Source organism: Arabidopsis lyrata, assembly GCF_000004255.2.
Source record: "Arabidopsis lyrata subsp. lyrata unplaced genomic scaffold ARALYscaffold_2, whole genome shotgun sequence".
Taxonomy (NCBI): Eukaryota; Viridiplantae; Streptophyta; class Magnoliopsida; order Brassicales; family Brassicaceae; genus Arabidopsis; species Arabidopsis lyrata.
Window position 1 is genome coordinate 7,279,066 of NW_003302554.1, and position 22,268 is coordinate 7,301,333.

Sequence of the window (22,268 nt, forward strand, 5' to 3'; positions counted from 1 at the left end):
CAAGAAGAACAATGCTGAGACATCCAAAACCAACAGACCTGAGCAAGGTAAGTTTCCCAATAATAACTCAAGAGCTCGTGATATAACTTGTTTTAAGTGTCAGGGAAGAGGACATTACGCAAGAGACTGCCCCAACCAGAGAGCCATGATCATCACTAATAATGGCGAGTATGAGTCACAAGACGAGCTAGATGATGAAACCATTGAGAAAAGTGATGACATTGAGTATCCAGACAGTGGGGAAACTTTAGTGATTCGAAGGGTACTTAGTGCATTTGTGAATCCTGAGGAGAGAGTACAAAGGGAAAACCTCTTTCACACAAGATGTACAGTGAAAAACAAGGTATGTAATCTTATCATAGATAGCGGGTCTTGTACTAATGTTGCTAGCAAGTATATGGTGGACATGTTAGGTTTTGAGAAGACTAGACATCCTAGACCATACAGACTACGTTGGCTTAATGATCAAACCGAGCTAAAGATATCCGAGCAAGTGTCTATACCGTTTAGTGTGGGCAAATACCAAGATGAAGTCACTTGTGACGTGGTACCAATGCAAGCGGGACACCTTCTGCTAGGGAGACCATGGCAGTTTGACAGAGCCTCACAACATGATGGACGAACAAACCACTACTCTCTTACACATAATGGTCGTAAGTATAACCTAGCACCTCTTAGTCCTTCTGAAGTTCATGAACTTCAAATTCGGATGAACAAAGAGGTAGAAGTAAGAAAACCAACCCTTTATTTATCTTCTGGAGCTATTTGTAAAACCCTTAGTGCCCAAGGCACTGTACTACTAATGATGTTTAAAGAGTGTCTAAGCTCAGGTATAAGTGATCTGGAAATCGCACCAACGGTTCAGCCCCTCCTCAACAAGTACAAGGATCTATTTCCCGAGGAGATACCCCCTGGTTTACCCCCAATTCGAGGCATAGAGCACCAGATTGATCTTGTTCCTGGCTCAGCCTTACCCAATAAGCCAGCATATCGAATGAATCCTGAAGAAAGCAAGGAATTAGAAAGACAAGTAAGGGATTTAATGGATAAGGGTTACATTAGAGAGAGTTTGAGTCCGTGTGCTGTACCGGTACTCTTAGTTCCCAAGAAAGATGGTACATGGAGGATGTGTGTGGACTGCCACGCCATCAACAACATCACCATCAAGTACAGACATCCAATCCCACGCTTAGATGATATGCTAGACGAATTAAGTGGTTCAACCATTTTCTCCAAAGTTGATCTGAAAAGTGGCTACCACCAAGTCAGAATGCGTGAGGGAGATGAATGGAAAACCGCATTCAAGACCAAGCAGGGTCTATATGAGTGGTTAGTTATGCCCTTTGGCTTGACTAACGCACCTAGCACTTTCATGCGACTAATGAACCAGGTTCTTCGTTCTTATATCAGTAAATTCGTAGTTGTTTACTTTGATGATATTCTTATCTACAGTAAGAACCTAAATGATCATTTAGAACATCTGGAACTAGTGCTTAAAACACTTCGAAAGGAAGGCCTATATGCTAACCTTAAGAAGTGCATGTTTTGTACTAACCGTCTCATTTTCTTAGGCTTTGTAGTGAGTGAACAGGGACTACAAGTCGATGAAGAAAAGATAAAAGCTATCCAAGAATGGCCTACTCCTACCACCATTGGACATGTGAGGAGCTTTCACGGCTTAGCAAGCTTCTATAGGAGGTTTGTGAAAGATTTTAGTACGGTGGCTGCACCACTCACGGCTGTGATTAAGAAAAATGCACCATTCTCATGGGGAGCAGCTCAAGATACTGCGTTTAACACCCTCAAGGATCGGCTTACACATGCACCTGTTCTAGCTTTACCGGATTTTGAAGAAATGTTTGAGGTAGAGTGTGATGCATCAGGTTTGGGCATTGGAGCGGTGCTGCATCAAAGGAAGAGACCCGTGGCATTTTTCAGTGAGAAGCTAAGCGGAGCCACATTGAACTACCCTACATATGACAAGGAGCTGTACGCCTTGGTTCGTGCATTGGAAACATGGCAACACTACCTTCTATCTAAGGAGTTCATCATTCACACCGATCATGAGACACTTAAGCATCTACGAGGTCAGACTTCACTTAAGAGAAGACATGCTAAGTGGCTGGAGTTCATAGAAACGTTCCCATATGTTATCAAATACAAGAAGGGAAAGGAGAACGTTGTAGCAGATGCATTGTCTCGAAGATATGCCTTGATATCAACAATGGAGGCACGTGTAATGGGTTTTGAACACATTAAGGACCTTTACAAAGATGATCCAGACTTTAAGGAAGCTTATGAGGCTTGTGGGAAGGGAGCGTATGGATCATACTACCTTCATGATGGGTTTCTGTTTCGTGACAAGAGGTTGTGTGTACCACAAGGATCACTTAGAGAATTACTATTAAGAGAAGCACATGGTGGAGGCCTAATGGGACATTTTGGTGTTGACAAAACGTTGGCTGTAGTAGTTGATCATTTATTTTGGCCTCACCTCAAGAAAGATGTGGAGAAACACTGCTCTCGTTGTGTCATTTGTCACAGAGCTAAATCCAGGTTACATCCTCATGGTCTTTATTTACCTTTACCTATACCTAACGCCCCATGGGTGGATATATCTATGGATTTTGTCCTAGGACTACCAAAGATAAGGCATAAGGATTCAGTTTTTGTCGTCGTGGATCGGTTCTCAAAGATGGCCCATTTCATACCATGCGACAAGACCAATGATGCCACACAAATCGCTGATCTATTCTTCAAAGAGGTGGTACGTTTACATGGTATACCTAGAACTATTGTTTCTGACCGAGATTCTAAGTTCCTAGGTCACTTCTGGAGAACCTTGTGGAGAAAGCTTGGAACCAAGCTATTGTTCTCTACCACTTGTCATCCTCAAACGGATGGACAAACCGAAGTGGTAAACCGTACCTTATCTACTTTACTTCGAGTCACTCTTGGTAGAAATCTGAAAACATGGTTAACATGGCTGTAGAGACTCTACTCAGCACCATGGAACTTGGAGAGATGTCCAGAAACACTCAAGTATCTACGACTTTTCAAGAAAGCTCAAGTGCACCCGAGGACTTTGCACGTCTCAGCCTCAAGGAAGCAACTCCAACCGAAACCCATTGTAAGTCTATTTCATTGGCAGGTATAGGAGCTAAAAACATCAAGATTTCAACAAAGAACACTTCAGAGCTGCAAGATACGTCCAAGACAAGCAATGGATCCAACAAGCTTCAAGTAGAACAAGAAGACAAGCTTGAAGGTAATCACGTGGAAACTCTTGAAGATCTTCATCAATTAGAGCTCAAAGGACTCCAAGAGGAGGAAACCATCAAGGAAATCAAGCTGGACGGACCAGACCCAGACAAGACTACTTCAGCCTCAAGCAAGCTCACTTCAAGCCAAAATCAGGTATTTTCAATATTTATGATTTGTGCAGGTAAGAATGAGTTCTCCTAGTGGTTTAAGCATCCCAAGAGACCAGGGAACGAGCCCCAGCAAGTGAGCACCGTAGTTAGCTTATTTTTGCTTATTTTCCATTTTTGTTGTTTAAGTACTTTCCTTTTCTTTTAATTTCGAATAAGTCCTGTTGCTGTGTCGTTTTTGGTTATTTGAGTCGCCCTAGGGCTAGCTGAAGAACCCTTTATAAGGTTCCCCTGCAGCTTTGTAACATTCACGCTTTTTCTCATATCAATAAAGTAGAACTTTCTTCCTCTCAAGCCGTCGCCTTGTAGAGACTATTGCTTGTTCTTAGGTTGTGTGATTCAACCTAAGCTCGAGTTTACCTTGCTGTATCAGAGATCCTTCCATCATCTCTGTGGTGCCATCGATCCACTTCACATCCATCCTTTTGATCTCACAAGAGAGAGCGTCACAGCCAGCTTGTTTGATTCCGCATCGACTTCAGGCCTCATCCCTTTGAGTCTTGTCGTATAAATTCACCCACTGAAACTTAAGAGAGTGCGCTACAGCCAGCTTAAGTTTCCCATCGATCCGCCTCGTATTCACTCGTCCACGCCTCAAAACATTAAGCTCGACCTCACGTCGAGTTAGCCGGTCGAGTCCACCACTCGAGTCAGTTCTTGCGCTCTTATAAGTCTCCTAACCGAGTCTTATATCATAAGATGTCATACCTGTCCAACTTTTAGCCATGAATGAGTCTTTACTCTAAGAGTTTTGAGCTTCCTGGAAATAAACCAGACATTGAGACAATCTCTTAGCAAAAGTGGATCAAAATTCAACTCAAAATAGAAAATACTCTACTCGAGAACGATGTTTAAAGCGAGCCAACTATCAAAAAGTTTCATTACGCATATTACTAGCTAAATTCTAAAGAGTCTTGAATCATTTTCATAAAACCTGAACTGCAAAATAAAGGGAGAACCAAAGCTAGATCTAGCAATTTGCTTGTCTTTTTGAGCCAAAATCTTCTATGTTCTGTCCTGGCTTATTGTTCCATTAACTTGCAGCTCTTCCAATATAAATTTGGCTCACCCACTTCCTACAACTACAATTAGATTGTTCCCAAAACCAACAAATCAATAAGATTTTTCTCAAAACCAGGAATTCAATTTCACAAGTAACAATGAATAAAATCGTGTTTCTTTACTTTCCATTTCAATGAAATATCGTTGGTAAGAATTGAGATGTTGATCTCGGGATACTCAACAAATCTTTCTTGCGTTTTCCCAATAAAATTGAATACAAAACAGATTTAAAAAATATTTAAGACCAAAATAGAAAGAATGAGAATCAAGGCTTTTTGGGTTTGTTACGGTCAACATTCTCGTTCTTCTTCTTTTTCTTTGTCAACTCTTTCTTATCTGCAAGAAACATGTGTTGTTGTTAGTGACTGACATAGCTCAATATGTTAATTCTGGCTCTTTGTTGTTTATATATATAGAGCTGTAAGTGACATAGATCAACATACTTATCTCCTGGATGCATATACGCCTATACGGGATGCCCTTGGAGAATCCATCAAGCCAAAATTTCTGAAAATTATTTCAAGGGTTAGAAGAAACCGGATTTTACAGAACAGACAAATACCTTTAAGATAAGTGCATGGGGATGAAATGACATAAATGACTTAGATAGAAAGATTAACATCCTATTGAACTAATTGAACTGGAAACATTTTGCAAAAATTCATATCACATTTTGACTGAGGAAAGCATGTGACTATAATAGATGATCTCTGACAAACTCTTTAGTTGGAGTAGATTTGAGATCGAATCTGATTTTTCCTGTTTTCAAATTTTAAGTACTAGAATAGAAAAAAGAAAGAAGCTCATAAGTAAGGTTTTCATCTCTGTTTTTTGCAAGGAAGTAAAAGAAAGATGGCAAAAGTAAAGCTAACCTCTGCAAGCTCAATCACTGTGAATTCTCATAGTTAGGTTACCATTAGCGCTACAAGTCCCTCCACCTAGAAAGAGAGATCTTAGTTAAATATATATTTTTCAATGCTTGGGAAAATCAATCATATTGCAGAACAGATTGAAACAGAGCTTGTTATGTACCAAGTCGGAAACATATTGAAAGCTAACGAAAACTACCTCTAACAACATTAACTCTATCTCATCTTCATTACGTAGATACAACTATTTTGCCTCCAAATAAACATATGTATCTTAAGCAAAAACGACAGTTTCTTGCAAACCATAACTCTATAAGAGAGGATTCAAAGAACTAACCAAACATGCATCAACTGTTCAAAGCAAGCCACCCCTCAACAAACTCCATAACGCATATAATTAGCTAGATATCTAAAATAATCATAAATTATTTTCACCAAACCTGAATTCCTTGTTATGCTTTCTCTCACTGATATATTTACTTTCCACCACTAAACCTGCATTTAGGACATAACCACCAACTTCACTCGATGCAAATTTTCACTTAAATGATACAACACATTCTCTGCAGCCAAACGAAATCAATGGTTTTTAACAAACCTAAATTAGGATTCAAATCTAAACAAAATAAACTTATAGTCCTGAAAGAAAACATACCTTCAGTGCTCAAAATCTTGGAGTCCTCTGCTGCTTGAAATAGAAACTAGGATAATCTAGCGAGTTGTCACTGTTAAGGAGATATGACATGAATCCATTCTTCTTGTATTCAGCTTCAAGCGTGTCAGTATCACCGTTAAGGCGATATGAAATGAAGCCATAATTCTCGTACAGTCACTCAATGGATCTTAGATTCAGCCCTATCAACTAGTCACATATAAGATCATTAACCCAAGTAAAAGAAAATTAAAAAAATATATATAGCACAACCAGTTTTGATCAGATAAACAACTTTGCCTGAAAAGTGTTCTTTAATTCAAACTAGTGCTTCTATAGAGATTGTGCTGCATATCACAGAAGAAATCCGTATAAACATCAACACAAAGTAAGGCACTATATTGAAAGTATTGTAGATAAAATCATTAAAGGTTTAAGAGACACTCCCATCATGTGGCAATCGATAATACATTTTTAAGAAATTCAAAGGCAGTTCGAGAAATTACCTGAAAACAAGCCATGAGGCACCAACAACACTACCACGTTGCCCGGCCACATGATAAATGACAAGGACTTAGGTGATTTACGAAAGCATATTTAGGTTGAAGTGAGTATTTATAAAACTAATGGAGCAATGAATAATTTGCTTGTCTTTTTGAGCAGAAATCTTCTCTGTTCTATCCTGGCTTAATTGAGCCTCTACCAATTGTCTCGAACACAAATACATAAGCATCATATGGTCGGGCCGTTGATTAATTTGGTGATGACATTTCTTTACAAACACCATGATTGTCTTTTTATCACTACAACCTTTCTTCTTCTTTTCCCCCTTCTTTTCTTCTTCACTTTGTGTAGAAAGCAAAAGTCTGTGGAGCAACATAAATGCTCGCTCTCAAAGCAATCACCAAATGCAAAGAAATTTACTGGATATGTAGAGAAATGTGACAAACGCATACAGAGACAGAGGCGATCATTTGGACATTCAGAGTTAACGGAAAATCATATAATAATAAAGTCTTTACATTGGCTTAAAAAAAAAGAAGGATGAAGAAGAAACCATTCTCCATCGGGAAACGAACAGAACATGGCAGAGCTTGCACTCTCGACTCCATGGTGGCAACAAGAAGTACTACACATATAAACAGAAAACAAAACAATCACGGAGCCAAAATGTATATTAAAGAATCAAACCAATGTTAATGTCACTCCAGTTGTAACCTTAAACAAATAGAATACGTAGATAGGAATAAAGGATATTTATTGGGCCAGCTTCCTCTCTTCTCATCCAAGACACAACATGAAGAAGTGTTGATAAAGCTGCAGCTCCTTCAGTTAAAGCAAAGAGCTTCTAAGTCAACAGATCAAGAACATGGGACACTAGTAGCTGTGATTTGCTAAACATGTCATAGTAAAAGGCAACTAGCAAAATCCATGACAGGAGACCTCATTTAACATGAGATCCATAGCCTTTTGTCTTCACGGAAGTTCATGATATGTCAATAGCTTCATATTTGTATCAGAAAGAAACATCAAAAAAAGGAGTTTATACTATTTACATGAGAGCTTATTTCCCGGAAGAAGAATTAAATGCAGAAGTCAAGGCAAATAAAGCAGCAGGCACTTTGCCTTGGTCCTTGGTTACCACTGCTAGACCCTGCAGCAGAAGGGTAAATTGTACACAAACGTTTCAACATCAGTTTTTCCATTATCATATCTGTTCTTACCAGCTACTATTGTACATAAAGCAAGGAAACATAAAACACATGCATGAAGTATCTCCAGAACGTGCACCAAGTAATAATGCTGCCTTCTTCTGGAAGGAATTCCCTTGCACCTGTGTTACAAGTAAACATACCAAAGCTAAACTTAATGAGAAAAAGAAGTCGAAGTTAACGAAAAACGGAATTGGCATTTGCATACAGTGTAACATACTTAATTGCTTTTAAATGAGTATATTCCCAAACCCTCTCTAACACAATCACATTAACTAGCACCATACTTAAAAATAGACCACATTCTCATGCTAATAACCTAAAAGATATCTGAGATCAGAAAACCTTACAGTAGCTTTAGTAGAATACCATGAAAAATGAGTGGTGAAGAAGCATGGCTCATTTCCCTCTGTGATTTCCTATAATGGAACTTTTGGGGACAAGCCGTTCAGAGAACCAACCAGATCTATGTATCTCTGCACAAAACTGTACAAAGAGGAAACAAGGTAGAAAACGAGGAGCAATAACTTATGCTGAGAAGCAAAACTGATGAAGCATATTACTTGGCTAATCTCAAAACTTTATGTTTGTTTTTCCTTTGGGTCCACACATTGACCAACCCACATAAATGCATTTCTTCCCTCTAGAGATCCAAAGTTGTGAATCTCTCCAACTGTGCACACATCTTGATAACTGATAAGAAAACGTTGCATAATTTTTCTAAATTCGCACCTGAAATTTTCCTAAGGATCCATGTAGAAAAGAAGAAGACAAAGTTAAAATTTTCCTGATGCTTTGACCCTAATAATTAATGTCCGAATTTCAATCACCTCTGCTGAAGGAAAAGGAGAACAAGTGAAAATCCCTAACAGTCTCGGAGGAAACCATCTGCTGGTGAAGTTCTGTTTTCCCCCAAGTGCAAACCAAAAGAATGAGCTCCTTGTCCCTCTTTTGCGTGCTTGACAGTAATCCCATGCAAAAAAAAGATGGTTAAATTTACCAATTGAAGACTGTGATAAGAAGTACGAGTAATAAGCTTTATAAAAATTATATAGGCTCTACTTAGACAATTTCAGCTAAACTAAAATCAAAGATAACACCATTAGAAACTACCTTTAAGAATTCAGTAACTTTAGCAGCCACTCTTGCTGCTTATGCGTACTATGGTTTCCATGCCGAAGTTTTGAACAGTCTAAAGTAGAAAGCACTTAACAAGAGAGAAAGTAAGGTAGAAAATTACCGCTTTAAGTTGTAGTGCCTTATTATTGTGAACTCCAGTTCTAGATACTTGAAAAAGTGCACTGATTCCGGCGTGTAGCGGTGTAGGTTTCGTCTGATGAACCTTTCTCTATCATTCTGTTTTTGTAACCAGAGCTCAAACCACCCTAAAAGATAATATATTTTCTTCCAGCAACAATCAAAAGAAATACCTTAAGGACCACCATATGTTGAAAAAGTGCAACAAATTGTGGAGGCTCTTTACCCTCAAATATATGGGCCTGCAAGAAGATCACGTTATTTATTGAATCTTTCAGTGGCTATTACTTATAATAATAAAACAAGGTACCTGTAGTGCTCTTCCCTTAAACAAATATGTCATTGTGCTCGCTAAACGAGCTGCTGTTTCTTGATCCTCCTAAAGTCGGGAGAAAACAAAAGTTAGATGGCTAAATTCAACATGTTCAAATATATACATAAAGCCATAAACTGAATAGATGAAATCCATCACAATATGTACTCAAACTTAAAAAAAGGGAAGATAATAAACAACTTCCATGTGAATGTGAATATACCACAAAAGAAACCAGAAACTTCAGTCTCCTGCATCCACGCAAGTGTAAAATAACACAAGATTAGTAATCAACATAAACATGAAAACCACAGATGCAATATAGATCCTGGAAAAGAAATCACTCAAAGAACAAATATGCTTACTAGAAACTGAGCTGCATAAAAACTGAAATTATCCAAAATCAAACCAAGTAAAAAATAGAATCTAACATCTAATAACGCTAACAAAATCAATGACATAAACCTTGAGAAAGAAGTAGCCAAACCCTTAAAAAACCTGACTCATATATGAGAAGTCAAACTTCTTGAGAAAGAAGTAGCCAAATGGTTTGCGTTCTGGAAGAACTCATATATGAGAAGTCGTTCTTCTCCTTCTAAGTAGAAACCTAAAAGCCTAACAAGATTACGATGTTGAAGTTTCGCAACCAATGAGATTTCGTTTACAAACTCATTGTCTCGTTTTCCTGATTTCATTAACAATCTTTTCACAGCTATCTCTTCCCCAGAATCTGGTGATTACTGAAACACATGTTATGAAATTGAATCATCAAAAAAAAAAGTCTAAATTAAGATCATAAACATAAGAAACTACACCAAATCCACTCACCAAGCTGGTTGTTTGGAGAGAAGTCATTAGTTGCAATAATTGTGCATCTTTAATTTTATGGTCTTTGACATCTTTGCTTGATCCTAAAGCAATAAAAGCAAAAGGGTGTTTAAAGTTAAAACTCTCAAGAAAATAGTTTTAACCTAAAGATTCGACTTTTCGAATAAACGTTTTACCTTCAAGTCTCTATTTTTGCTTTCTTCTATTCCTGTCAATAAGAAGTAAAGACAGACTACGGCAAAACCAATAACAGAGCAATCCGTGGCAATAATGAATTTACCTTTTCGGCAAAACAAAATTTAATTTTTAAAATCTAAGAGCACTTTAACCAGGACTAGTCCCATAACATCTCTTCCTTTTCAATCCCGTAACACACTCTCTGCCTTTCATGAGTCACCAAAGTTTTGTAGAACCAGAATTTTAACCATAGATCATGAAAGAAACACATAATGGGAAAGCGAAATAAGTCTGAACGGAACACATGAGCATACAAGAGAGACTTCATGTAACAAGAGAATCCTCCGACAACCAGAAGTCAATCTGCAAAGAGGAACAAATAACTGATACCAAAACAATTATAATAATAAGAAGTAATTTAAATAAAAAGAGAAGCCTCCAACAAGAATATGTGACTATGATTTATATTCTAAGAAAACGTTTAGTCAAACCCATCCTCCTAAAGCAAGAGGGAAAACACGAACGCTCTATAATAAAGAGAACATAACACAAAGAAGTGAACCCACATTATCAAGAGCCGAAAAAACTGATCTATATATACAATCACTTTTGCCTACTAATCACAAAGAACTTCCAACATAACATTCTCTCTGAAGAAGAGAAGGAACCTGAAAATCCATATCTTGGAACATCAAAATCTATACGTATCTAGAATCATCAACAACCTGTAACCAAGATATGTAACAAATATATTAACCAAAGCAGCTTAGATATCAAACAATGAAACTGATCCAAAGACAATCGCTTAAAAACCCAGTGAAAGAATTACAGCGAGATTGTTAGCAAATGTAACTAATAGCAAAACAATTACTAGTATACCCTACATGCTATCAAATCACAATATTAATTTCGATCAAATACTGATAAAGGCATGAAATAAGATGACCTTTTAAACCTCTTCCAAAACTAATTCATATATATACACCCTGACTTTCATTTACCAATAACATGCAAAAAAACCTATATGCAGTGTTAAGACCAGAAGCACAACCAAACAAAAAAAACTTTCCAGTTTCACTAGAGAGAAGACCAATATGCAGAGCAAAATCAGGCAAGGTGATTGCACATAGAAAGATTTATACGCACTAGCTTCTTTCTTTCTAAAACAAAAGAATAACAATTTATATCAAACATCTGAGATATCCAAAAAAAAAAAAAAGATAAAACCTGTAACCACATACATTATTCAAAAGGATCATCGGTTGGCTGTTGCTGAAACTCCCAGTACCAACACCAGCTTGCTGCCAGAAAAAATTTATATCAGCATATTTGTAAATAGATACTGTAATTTCAAACTTAGACGATCATCTCATGTCAGTGTAGCATCAAACCACTGTAAAATTAACAACTTCCATGTGAATGTGAAGATACCACAGAAGAAACCAGAAACTTCAGTCTCCTGCATCCACGGAAGTGTAAACTAACACAAAATTAGTAATACATAAACATGAAAACCACAAATGCAATATAGATCCTGGAAAAGAAATCACCCATGAAACAAGTAAGGTTCTTATAAACTGAGCTGCATCAAAACTGAAATTATCCAAATCAAACAAAGTTAAAAATAGAATTTAATATCTTATGAAGCTAACTATCACTGATGATCTGTTAGAATTGAAACCATTCCTAGAGGTATTTGAACCGGCTAAGAACTTGAAGACTACATCTCTTGACCTGACTTAGCAACCCCAAAAGAACTGACATAAAAATATTTGGTAGAAATGTGGAATCTTGTCAAGGTTTGAAACGTATCTTGCTACAATCTGGAAAACATAGAAGCCTATAGTAAAAAGGAGAATTGAGTAAGCAAACATTTACTAGAAGTTACTAGCTCCCCTATTCGGAAAAGATAAAATCAATTAAAGTAGGTATAAACATAGGAAACGCGTAAAACCCTTTAGCACAAATATTGATCACATGTATACCAAATATTATGTAGAGAAGTAGGAACCTATTTGAATCTGACTAAAACAAATAAAATGATACAAATGAAAACTCACCTATCCCATAAGAACTTAATCCTAGGAAATGATGACGCTTAATAAAGTAGGAACGCCTAAAAGCATACCCTAAGAGGACCGATGTTTCCTCTCTACGATGTAAAACTCAATAATGTATTACAAAAACATAAGTAAGAAGCATTAAACAGAAAAAGCTGTATCATTTCAAAGAAATCAAGCTAAAAAAAATGGCTAGTAATAGAAAATAATTCAGTAAAAACGGTTCAAAAGGAACATATCTGAATGAACTTCAGCTCATGTTGCAACCAAATAAATATTCAGTAGTGCTAATTTTCAACAGCTATTGAACCAAGTATTGAAAAACAAAAGAAAGAAAAACTCTACAGATTAGCTACACTTACCTGGCGAATAAAAATTAAATTTATTAAACAAGAAACACCACATAAAAACGTTAAGCGTTAAAAAAAAAAACAGATTCAACACATCACAAAAAAAACCCTTAACAAATCATTTTTGATTTGTGGCGGAAAGTGTCGGACAACCTTAACAAATCATTTTTGATTGGTTGTGTTGGAAAGTGTCGGACAACCTTAAAGAATGATTTCTGAACCCTTCAGAAGAAGGATGAACAATTCTGAACCCTTCAGAAGAAGGATGAATGATTCTTAAAGAATGATTTCTGAACCCTTCAGAAGAAGGATGAACAACTCTGAACCCTTCAGAAGAAGGATGAATGATTCTGAACCCTTCAGAATATAAGGACGAATGATTTCTGAACCCCCTAGAAAAAGGATTTCTGAATCATTTGTTAAGGCTTGTAGTAACGTTTCGTGTTTTTTACTTTTACGACGTAGATTTTTACTTGTACTTCAATCTTTTTTTTACTTGTACTTGTACTTCAATCTCTATTTTAATTTTTTAGCTGTCAATGACTATGAACCACCTCCCATTACCTCGTGATTCTTCATGTGTTCGAGGAGAATTTAATTTGACAAAATATTTTAATTTAAATTATTCACCAAACTAACTAATGGAATAAAAACATTTTTCAACTAATAAACTTTTATAAAAGCTTTAATTTAAAAATTAAATTTATTAAACAAGAAACACCACATAAAAACGTTAAGCGTTAAAAAAAAAAAAACAGATTCAACACATCACAAAAAAACCCTTAACAAATCATTTTTGATTTGTGGCGGAAAGTGTCGGACAACCTTAACAAATCATTTTTGATTGGTTGTGTTGGAAAGTGTCGGACAACCTTAAAGAATGATTTCTGAACCCTTCAGAAGAAGGATGAACAATTCTGAACCCTTCAGAAGAAGGATGAATGATTCTGAACCCTTCAGAATATAAGGACTAATGATTTCTGAACCCCCTAGAAGAAGGAGAAACTATTCTGGAAGCCTCTACTGATGGAGCATCTCTATGCTGAGCGTCAGAAGAAGGATGAACAATTCTGAACCCTTCAGAAGAAGGATGAATGATTCTGAACCCTTCAGAATATAAGGACTAATGATTTCTGAACCCCCTAGAAGAAGGAGAAACTATTCTGGAAGCCTCTACTGATGGAGCATCTCTATGCTGAGCGGTTTAGTGTAGGGTTTAGAAATCATTCTTCCTGAATGTAGTGTAGGGTTCTCTGCAAACCCTAAACATCCATCCACTGAATCAGTGATTTGGATCATCACATCCTTAGATTCTTGTGTTGATGAGCATTGTCTTTTGTTTCATAGGAATCATGTGAATCGCCATAACCACATATACTTTGTTCTCTCAATTCATGTGAGTTTGATTCAATTCTTTAGCTGTATTCATAAATGCTCACGCATTACGTAATTATGTTGTATATAAGAACTCACGCACGTCCTAAAGAAAGTAGCAATGTCGTGAATAAAGAAAAAGGTAACTAAACAAAAAAAAATTTGATTCGAATATAAGAAGATGGTTTAGGAGATGAGAGAGTAGAGAGTGAGAGTATGACTTCATCATATAGTTAGCAGCCACTTCCTTCACTTTGTGGATGATGTTAGATCTGCTTGGAAAACGTTGATCCGTTGTAGAAATTTGACCTAGCTTTTTGTCCGTCGGGATACGGTTCGGTTCGGTATAAACCCGACTCGAACAGAACCATTCGGGTTGGAAAACAACTCAACCAAAAACAACTCGGTTTACTGCGATTTCATTCCCTTTTACGAATCAATTGCTTCAGTTTGGTTTGGTATTTTTCATTTCCTTATTGTTGTGACATCGATTCTTTGTTGTTTGTGTTAGGAAAATAGATGCATAACTACCTATTTTGTGATAGAGCATCCCAAAAACTATCCTATCGTTTTTCTCATCATATATGGGAGGTGGTTCATCTCATTCACTAAAAATCCATCTTCTCTGTCTTTATCTTTTTTCTACCTTCTCGGTCTCTTTTATTTAGTCTCAAGCAAAAATGGAAGGACGTACGAAGCTTGACACTTTCCACCACAACCAATCAAAAATCATTTGTTAAGGTTGTCCGACACATTCCGCCACAACCAATCAAAAATCATTTGTTAAGGTTCAGAATCATTCATCCTTCTTCTGAAGGGTTCAGAATTGTTCATCCTTCTTCTGAAGGGTTCAGAAATCATTTGTTAAGGTTGTCCGACACTTTCCACCACAACCAAGAGTGAGAAAAACGAAAAGCACGAATATAAGAAGATGGTTTAGGAGATGAAGAGAGTAGAGAGTGAGAGTATGACTTCATCATATAGTTAGCAGCCACATCCTTCACTTTGTGGATGCTGTTTTCTAGTTGCAACTTATCTTCATACGATAGTCTCAAGCGAGCCACACAGAATCATTCATCCTTCTTCTGAAGGGTTCAGAATTGTTCATCCTTCTTCTGAAGGGTTCAGAAATCATTTGTTAAGGTTGTCCGACACTTTCCACCACAACCAATCAAAAATCATTTGTTAAGGTTGTCCGACACTTTCCGACACTTTCCGCTCCCCCGAGACGTAGCGGTTAAGCCGTGAACTCGGTTATCAATTTCTGTGTTTGTTTCTCTTACAAGCAACCGTTCAGTTTCGTTTTCTCTACAGTTTCTCTTCCCCAAGTGTTGATTTCTCTTCCTAGGTTATTGTATGGATCGTAGATCTGCTTGGAAAACGTTGATCCGTTGTAGAATGCTGATGGTTTTTGTCGTTTGTTTGGAAAAAGAAAACGAGGAACCCATGTGCCGGAAAGACTCCTCCGGAATAAACTGCACCATCACACAAAAGTTGAAAATATATCATAAAACAAACTAACATCAGAGGTAAAAAGTCATGACTTGCCTCAGTTATCCCCTTCAAATCAGATTTAACTTAGAAATGCTGATGGTTTTTGTCGTTTGTTTGGAAAAAGAAAACGAGCTTAAACGGAGTCTTCCCGGCACGACTATAGCGAAACGTAGACGCGCCAGGAATACTCTCTTTTTAGTAGTACTTGTTTTGGTACAACTCTTAACAACATCTCCAAACTTTAGATATTTACGTGTGAAAAAAATTGTAATGGGTATCAGTGCCCAGCCCTAGTTCACACAACACCTAGCTAATTGTTATAACAAAATAGAGAAAATTAATACTCTGCATTATGCTCACTTGCATGTAAATATCTAAGTTTCTAGGTCGACTAATGAAAAATCCAAAGGTTAACCAGCCAGCCAGAATTCATTCATTTCCCCAGTAGAGTCCTCCAAATTTTGCACTTCATCTATGTGGTTAGTGTTTATAGAGCTAATTCATTATTCATATCTGGTTAAGGAACCCATGTGCCGGAAAGACTCCTCCGGAATAAACTGCACCATCACACAAAAGTTGAAAATATATCATAAAACAAACTAACATCAGAGGTAAAAAGTCATGACTTGCCTCAGTTATCCCCCATGTGCCGGAAAGACTCCTCCGGAATAAACTGCACCATCACACAAAAGTTGAAAATATATCATAAAACAAACTAACATCAGAGGTAAAAAGTCATGACTTGCCTCAGTTATCCCCTTCAAATCAGATTTAACTTAGAAATGCTGATGGTTTTTGTCGTTTGTTTGGAAAAAAAAACGAGCTTAAACGGAGTCTTCCCGGAACGACTATAGCGAAACGTAGACGCGCCAGGAATACTCTCATTTTAGTAGTAGTTTTTCTGGTACAACTCTTAACAACATCTCCAAACTTTAGATTTTTACTGTTGATCAAATCTTTTTCTGAAGTGATGCTAGTTTTTCTTGGGCTTTTGTTATCCTAGTTTTTTTTTTTTTTTTTTTTTGTTAGGGCTTTGTTGGCCCATGTATGATATGTTTCATCAATAAAATCCCACTTGTGAAAAAAAAAACAAAAAACGACATTCATTATTCACTTCTCTCCCAAAAAATCGCTGAAACGACACGATTCTGTAAAATGAAGCCGAACGGTCAGATGGTGGTGAGTTTATTGATGGTGAGAGGCGAAGTTCTACGAATCTTATAACTTCTGAAAAACACTTCCTTCTTCTTCCTTTTCCTCATTTCTCCGAGGGATTTTCTAGGGTTCTGTTCTTTTTTCTCTGTGGCTTTGTTTTACTAATTCTTTTGGTTGGCTTCTGACAAATCCGTAAGTCTTACGGAGTATTCTTGTCGTTGTTGCTTTTTTCTTTTTCAGGATTGGAAAAACACAAGTTCCGTCGAATGTTTCAGTATCTTGGATTTGTAAAGATATGGCGAAAATGAGTGAGTTGTCTGATGACTTGCTGGTGATGATATTGTCGTTTCTTCCAACAAAAGTTGCTGTATCCACTAGCGTTTTGTCTAAACGATGGGAGTTTCTTTGGATGTGTTTGCCTAAACTTGAGTATGATGATATCAATGACATCAATGTTTCTGAATTGTCTTCATGCCAGAGGTATAGAAATTTTATTGACAAGAATCTGGCATTATACAGAGCTCCGATCATTGAAAGCTTGCGGCTCAGATTTCTTCATGATGTAATTTGCCCTGAGGATATCAAACGTTGGGTTGGTATTTCAGTTTCTCGCCGTGTTCAAGAGCTAAGTATAATCTATATTACTACCTGTAATGAACCTGTGTTATTGCCGAATAGTTTGTATACCTGCAGTTCGCTTGTGGCTTTAAATCTTAGCAGTAGGGTGATTCTTGTGGAAGTTCCTGGTATGGCTTATCTCCCGTCCTTGAAAACCTTGCAAATCAGTGAGGTGACATACTCAACCGAAGAATCTCTTGAGCTGCTTCTGTCCTGTTGCCCTGTTCTGGAAGATCTGAGTATTGAACGATATAAGAATAACAATGTGAAAGGGTTGGTTATTATTGTCCTGTCCTTGCAGCGTTTAACCTTAGAGATAAGCAGTGAATGTTTTTCTGATGAGGTTGTGATAGTAACTCCTCCTTTAAAATATTTCAAAGTTACGGATCAAAGAGACGCTTTCTCCTACTTGATTAAAGGTATGCGAAAACTTGAAGAGGCAGTTATCGATGTTGAGCAGAATCCGGAGAAGCTTCTCATATCAGTCACATCTGTCAAACGGCTTATATTACGCGTACATACCAACCATGGCGTAGATGTAATATTTTTCAATCTCTCAGCATCAAGATTTCAGTTGCAATATAGTACTTATAGCAATAAATATGTTACGTTTTCACGTGTGCAGCCTGTGTATCATGCTGGTATTGTCTTCAAGCAGCTTGAATATCTGAGGCTACATATTTGTAATGATGATTGGTCGAAGTTACTTGTCCAATTGCTCCAAGATTCTCCTAAACTTCTAATCCTCAATATCTTCGCTTATACTGTAAGTTTCTTTGTTGACTCTTTTTCGGTCTTAAATGGTAGTATTAACTGTCTCCTTTATATCTCAGAGTGAGAGATATCCATGGCTTGGGGAGTGGGAACCGTGTAGCTGGAACATTGAACAGAGCTCTGTTCCTGAATGTTTGTTGGAGAGTCTTGAAACTTTCGAGTTTTCAGGGTACACCGGAAGACCAGAAGAGTCAGATTTCTTTAGTTTTATCTTAAAAAATGCTCGTTACTTGAACTCTTTCTTAGTCTTGCGTGAAAAGAAGATTGTTTTTATTGATTTTTAGGTTTGTTTTGTTGTCAAAGATTATGGATAGTAATATAGTATCCATACTGAATCCTTTACGTTTTAATGCCATTCCGAGCAAGGTGTGACACAGGATATACACACCAAAGAGATCAAGGGTTTTGCTGGATATGCACATCGACAAGATGATCTAATTTTAAAGAGTGTTTTTTTTTTTTTTTTAACACAATCTAATCTTAAAGAGAAAGATAGATGAGTTCTCAAAGAGAATACAAAAGGGTTTATAAAGGGAAAAGAGAAGAGAAGGGACCAAAACACAGGGTTTTATAAATGACTATAAAATGAAAAATGTTTATAAAAAAACGATATTAGGTTGTTCATCAACTTACCCGATCTTATAATTCCTTAAACATACCAAAAAGAATCCATCAACCTACCCGAGAACATGATAGAACATGTAGAAACATACAAAAAACCACACATGTGTTCACCAAAAAAAATCACAGACACATGTTAATCAAGTTAGTTTGGGGAAAAACAAAACATTAGTAGAATTCATACACTAATATGTATTGGCCTGCCAAAACCTATTCAAGATATGTATTAGCCAGCCAAAACATTAAACAGAACATATTAACCATGAACAAAAGATCGATAGCGTTCAATTAAGGTCAAGCTATCTTCACGCTTCATCTTGGTGCCCGAGGTTTCACTCTTAGGGACTATAAACCAAATTGGAATATGAACATCTCCCTGAGCCTGAGCCTGAGCCTGAGCCTGAGCCTGAGCCTGAGCATGAGCATTGGCCTCATCCTCCGCACTAAGGTAAATGAACAAGGGATTAAAATTTTCCAATGTATTGAAAGGATCAACCGTACATACCAACTAGTTATAGAAATGCATAATATACTAATTAGCTTAAAACAATGTAAACCCAAGAAATAAAGCAAGCCTACAAATAGCCACCAGTTATATACACGATGTTAGAAACCGATCGACAACTAAATATTGATTTCAAATCAAGGGACTAAAAAAAAAACTAGGCAAAGCAAGAGTCTTGAAACAGAAAATATACGATGAGAATTCTGTGATTAGAGAGACTTAATTGCAACGCTTGTGTTAACAACATTATCTAATTGCAAAGATCTTACAGTATATGATCATAAATGTTCGCCTCAGCCGCAACCTGAGCCTTAGCACGAGCCAAAGCAATGAAAGCATCTTCCTGATTAAAATGAACACCAGGCAGAACACGATCCTCGGCACTAAGGTAAATGAACAACAGATTAAAATTTTTCAATGTATTGAAAGGATCAACCATACATACCAACTAGTTATAGAAATGCATAGTATACTAATTAGCTTTGTAAACCCAAGAAATAAAGCAAGCCTACAAATAGCCACCAATAATATACACGATGTTGGAAACCCATCGACAACTAAATACTGATCTCAAAGCCAGGGACTAAAAAACAAACCTAAACAAAGCAAGAGTCTTGAAACAGATAATATACGATAGACTTAATTGTAACACGAGGTCTTACAGTATATAACGATAGGTGACCGGTGATAGCACAATGTCCTCATACCAAGTTGTTGCTTCAGGAGAGGAGCAGGTTGTTGCTTCCAAAGAGGAAAATGCTGTTGCTTCCGAAGACATCTCCAAATTCACAATGTGGTCTGGAGAGCTCGGATTCGGACTCACAGTCTATCGAAACAAGAACTTCAGATTATTAGAGAAGAAATTTACATCGGTAACTTGCTTAGATTCAAACATAAATTTCATTGAAACCCTAAGAAAAAATTGGACAAGCACTCGAACTTACATGGTTAACTTGTTCGTTATTTTCAGCAGGGATTCGAATAATCAAAAAGAAGAGAGAGGCACAAATAATGATAGAACATACAGAAGCCAGCATTACAAAAGCAATTCCGGAATCCATTGAAACCCTAAGAAAGAAGGAGAGCAAAAGTTTTGCAGGGAAAAAGGGTTCTCTGAGAGAATTGCGTCTGAGAGAAAAACGTCTGAGAGAACTCAAACCAACGCTTCCTTTTCTTTTTTCTTTTTTTCTTTTTAATTTCTTTCAATGCACGATGATCAATAAAAAAATAAAAGTAATCATTTAATGCATTTTTAGGGGTAACTAGAAGAGCAGCAGTTTGACAAGCTAAAAGTAATCATTTCTTTTAGCTGACCAGCTCTGTTAGATGTAAGTCAGATGTCAAATTAAAGTGTTAGCTCAAAAAGTAATCATCTATAGTAGAAGAGGATTTTAATCACATTATTTTAAGTAGTTATTTAAAAAAAAAGGCATTAGTTTAGTTTACTGGTTGTTTCATCTATGTTATGAGTTCCAATATATTATGTACCAAATTCTCTGTTTATGTACCAAATATTTCACGCTTTTTATGTTTGTAATATATCTTTTTCATCTGCCAATCTCCATGTAATATATTTAACCAGTTTGTAATATACTTGTAGTCAAGAGCTAACCGGCCATCTCATGTTGACCTCGTTTTTACATGAAAGAAAAAACAAACTTACTGTTCATAAACCGAGGAAACAATAGCAAACTTAAACAAGCAAGGCAACAAAGCAAAGCAAGAGAGAGTTAAGTAGAGTTACAAAAGTCTAGATAGATGTTATTTTACACTCAAATGAGTATTTCTAGTGGTGGAGTTCGCACTAGGTGAGGTGAAAAGGAAAACTGTCGACTGCATCTCTGATCGATTTTCCTGATCGGTTGAAAACCGATTGGAGCTCATTAGACCGTTTTTCGTGTTTTGCCGCTCGGTTGTCCCGATCGGCTGGAAACCGATCGGTTATTTTTTCGTTTAACATTACCGATCGGGTTTCTTGATCGGTTGCAAACCGATTGGATCTCATTAGACCGTTTTCGTGTTTTGCCGCTCGGTTGTCCCGATCGGCTGGAAACCGATCGAATATTTTTTCGTTTAACACTACTTATCGGGTTTCTTGATCGGTTGAAAATCGATCGGAGCCTCTTTAGTGATTTTTCATTGTTTTGCCAATCGGTTGGTCTGATCGGTTGTAAACGGATCGGAGCTCCATTTCCGCCTTTTTGGCTCGGCTTCCTTCGCTTTGATCTCGTGCTCTCCTGCAACTCCAAGTGTGCTGAAATATATACACAAACCACAGAAGAATGTGCAATATACATTCGACAACTCTTAAAGTACTATAAAACTCAATATATCACAAAATGACCATAATATACTTATTATTCAAAGAATATGTATATGAAACATACAAATATCATGAGGCAAACCATGGTGAAATACATGTATATCACCACCCCGGACTTGCTTTTTGCTTGTCCTCAACCAAACAAGTTATCAAATAAGCTCAAATTAATTTCCTGAACAAGATTATGCATTTAGAATTTTGAAGTTCAGACATGATTTTTGAAGAAATGATTTTTTTTTGGTGCATCTTAAAACAATTTCTTAGGAAATTCTCTTTTTTTTTTATATGAAAATAAAATCAAATTAAAAATCAAACAAATCAAATCCAAAATTACACAAAATAAAATAGACAAATCCAAATAACAACAACGTAGTCCTCCTCCGGACTAGTCTTACACCGTCTTGGTGTTTCAGAGTGTTGTCTACAAATAAAAACCAAAAACAGCAAAACTAAAATGAAAAAGACAATTTTATGATAGGATGGTTTGACCTTTGTTTAACTGTGTCTCAGTTCATTCATCTTCGTCTTCGCTCGATACGTAATCCGGCGGTTGCAGCTTCTTCACTTTCCAGAACAGTTTGGCGCTGAGCTTCTTCTGTATCTCATTTATCTTCCTCTGAGCTTTATATGCTGCTTGGATGAGTTTCTCCCGCTTTTGTTCTTGCTGTAAACTCTATGCATTGTGTGCATTGT

At 36.9% G+C, this 22,268-nt stretch overlaps 1 protein-coding gene and 2 long non-coding RNA genes across 7 annotated transcripts; 1 reads left to right on the top strand and 2 right to left on the bottom strand.

The window, feature by feature from the left end:
* Window positions 1-4,557: 4,557 nt before the first annotated feature.
* LOC9322822 lies at window positions 4,558-10,021 on the bottom strand. Of its 5 annotated transcripts, XR_002328916.1 has the most exons (9): window positions 9,520-10,021; window positions 9,294-9,362; window positions 8,557-9,225; window positions 8,077-8,469; window positions 7,571-7,848; window positions 5,803-7,340; window positions 5,366-5,431; window positions 4,937-5,000; window positions 4,558-4,829 (listed from the first exon to the last, which is right to left on the bottom strand). It is a non-coding gene; the product is annotated as an uncharacterized LOC9322822 (long non-coding RNA). The 5 variants fall into 5 exon arrangements; XR_002328914.1 differs by having other exon boundaries at window positions 9,294-10,021; XR_002328915.1 differs by having other exon boundaries at window positions 8,557-8,684; window positions 8,967-10,021.
* Window positions 10,022-10,124: 103 nt separating this feature from the next.
* Window positions 10,125-12,723, bottom strand: LOC110224254. The gene is made up of 3 exons (XR_002328917.1): window positions 11,543-12,723; window positions 10,301-11,026; window positions 10,125-10,207 (listed from the first exon to the last, which is right to left on the bottom strand). It is a non-coding gene; the product is annotated as an uncharacterized LOC110224254 (long non-coding RNA).
* Window positions 12,724-17,029: 4,306 nt separating this feature from the next.
* On the top strand, window positions 17,030-18,410 carry LOC110230901 (putative FBD-associated F-box protein At5g56700). The gene is made up of 3 exons (XM_021035143.1): window positions 17,030-17,866; window positions 17,978-18,118; window positions 18,192-18,410. Exons 1-3 carry the CDS (start codon window positions 17,030-17,032, stop codon window positions 18,408-18,410), a joined length of 1,197 nt encoding a protein of 398 aa, XP_020890802.1.
* The last annotated feature ends 3,858 nt before the right edge of the window (window positions 18,411-22,268 follow it).

Coding starts and splice junctions, on each gene's coding strand:
- LOC110230901 (XM_021035143.1), top strand. CDS start 17,030: ATGGCGAAAATGAGTGAGTTGTCTGATGACTTGCTGGTGATGATATTG. Junction 17,867..17,977: donor TCAAACGGCTTATATTACGC/GTACATACCAAC, acceptor TCACGTGTGCAG/CCTGTGTATCATGCTGGTAT. Junction 18,119..18,191: donor TCAATATCTTCGCTTATACT/GTAAGTTTCTTT, acceptor TCTCAGAGTGAG/AGATATCCATGGCTTGGGGA.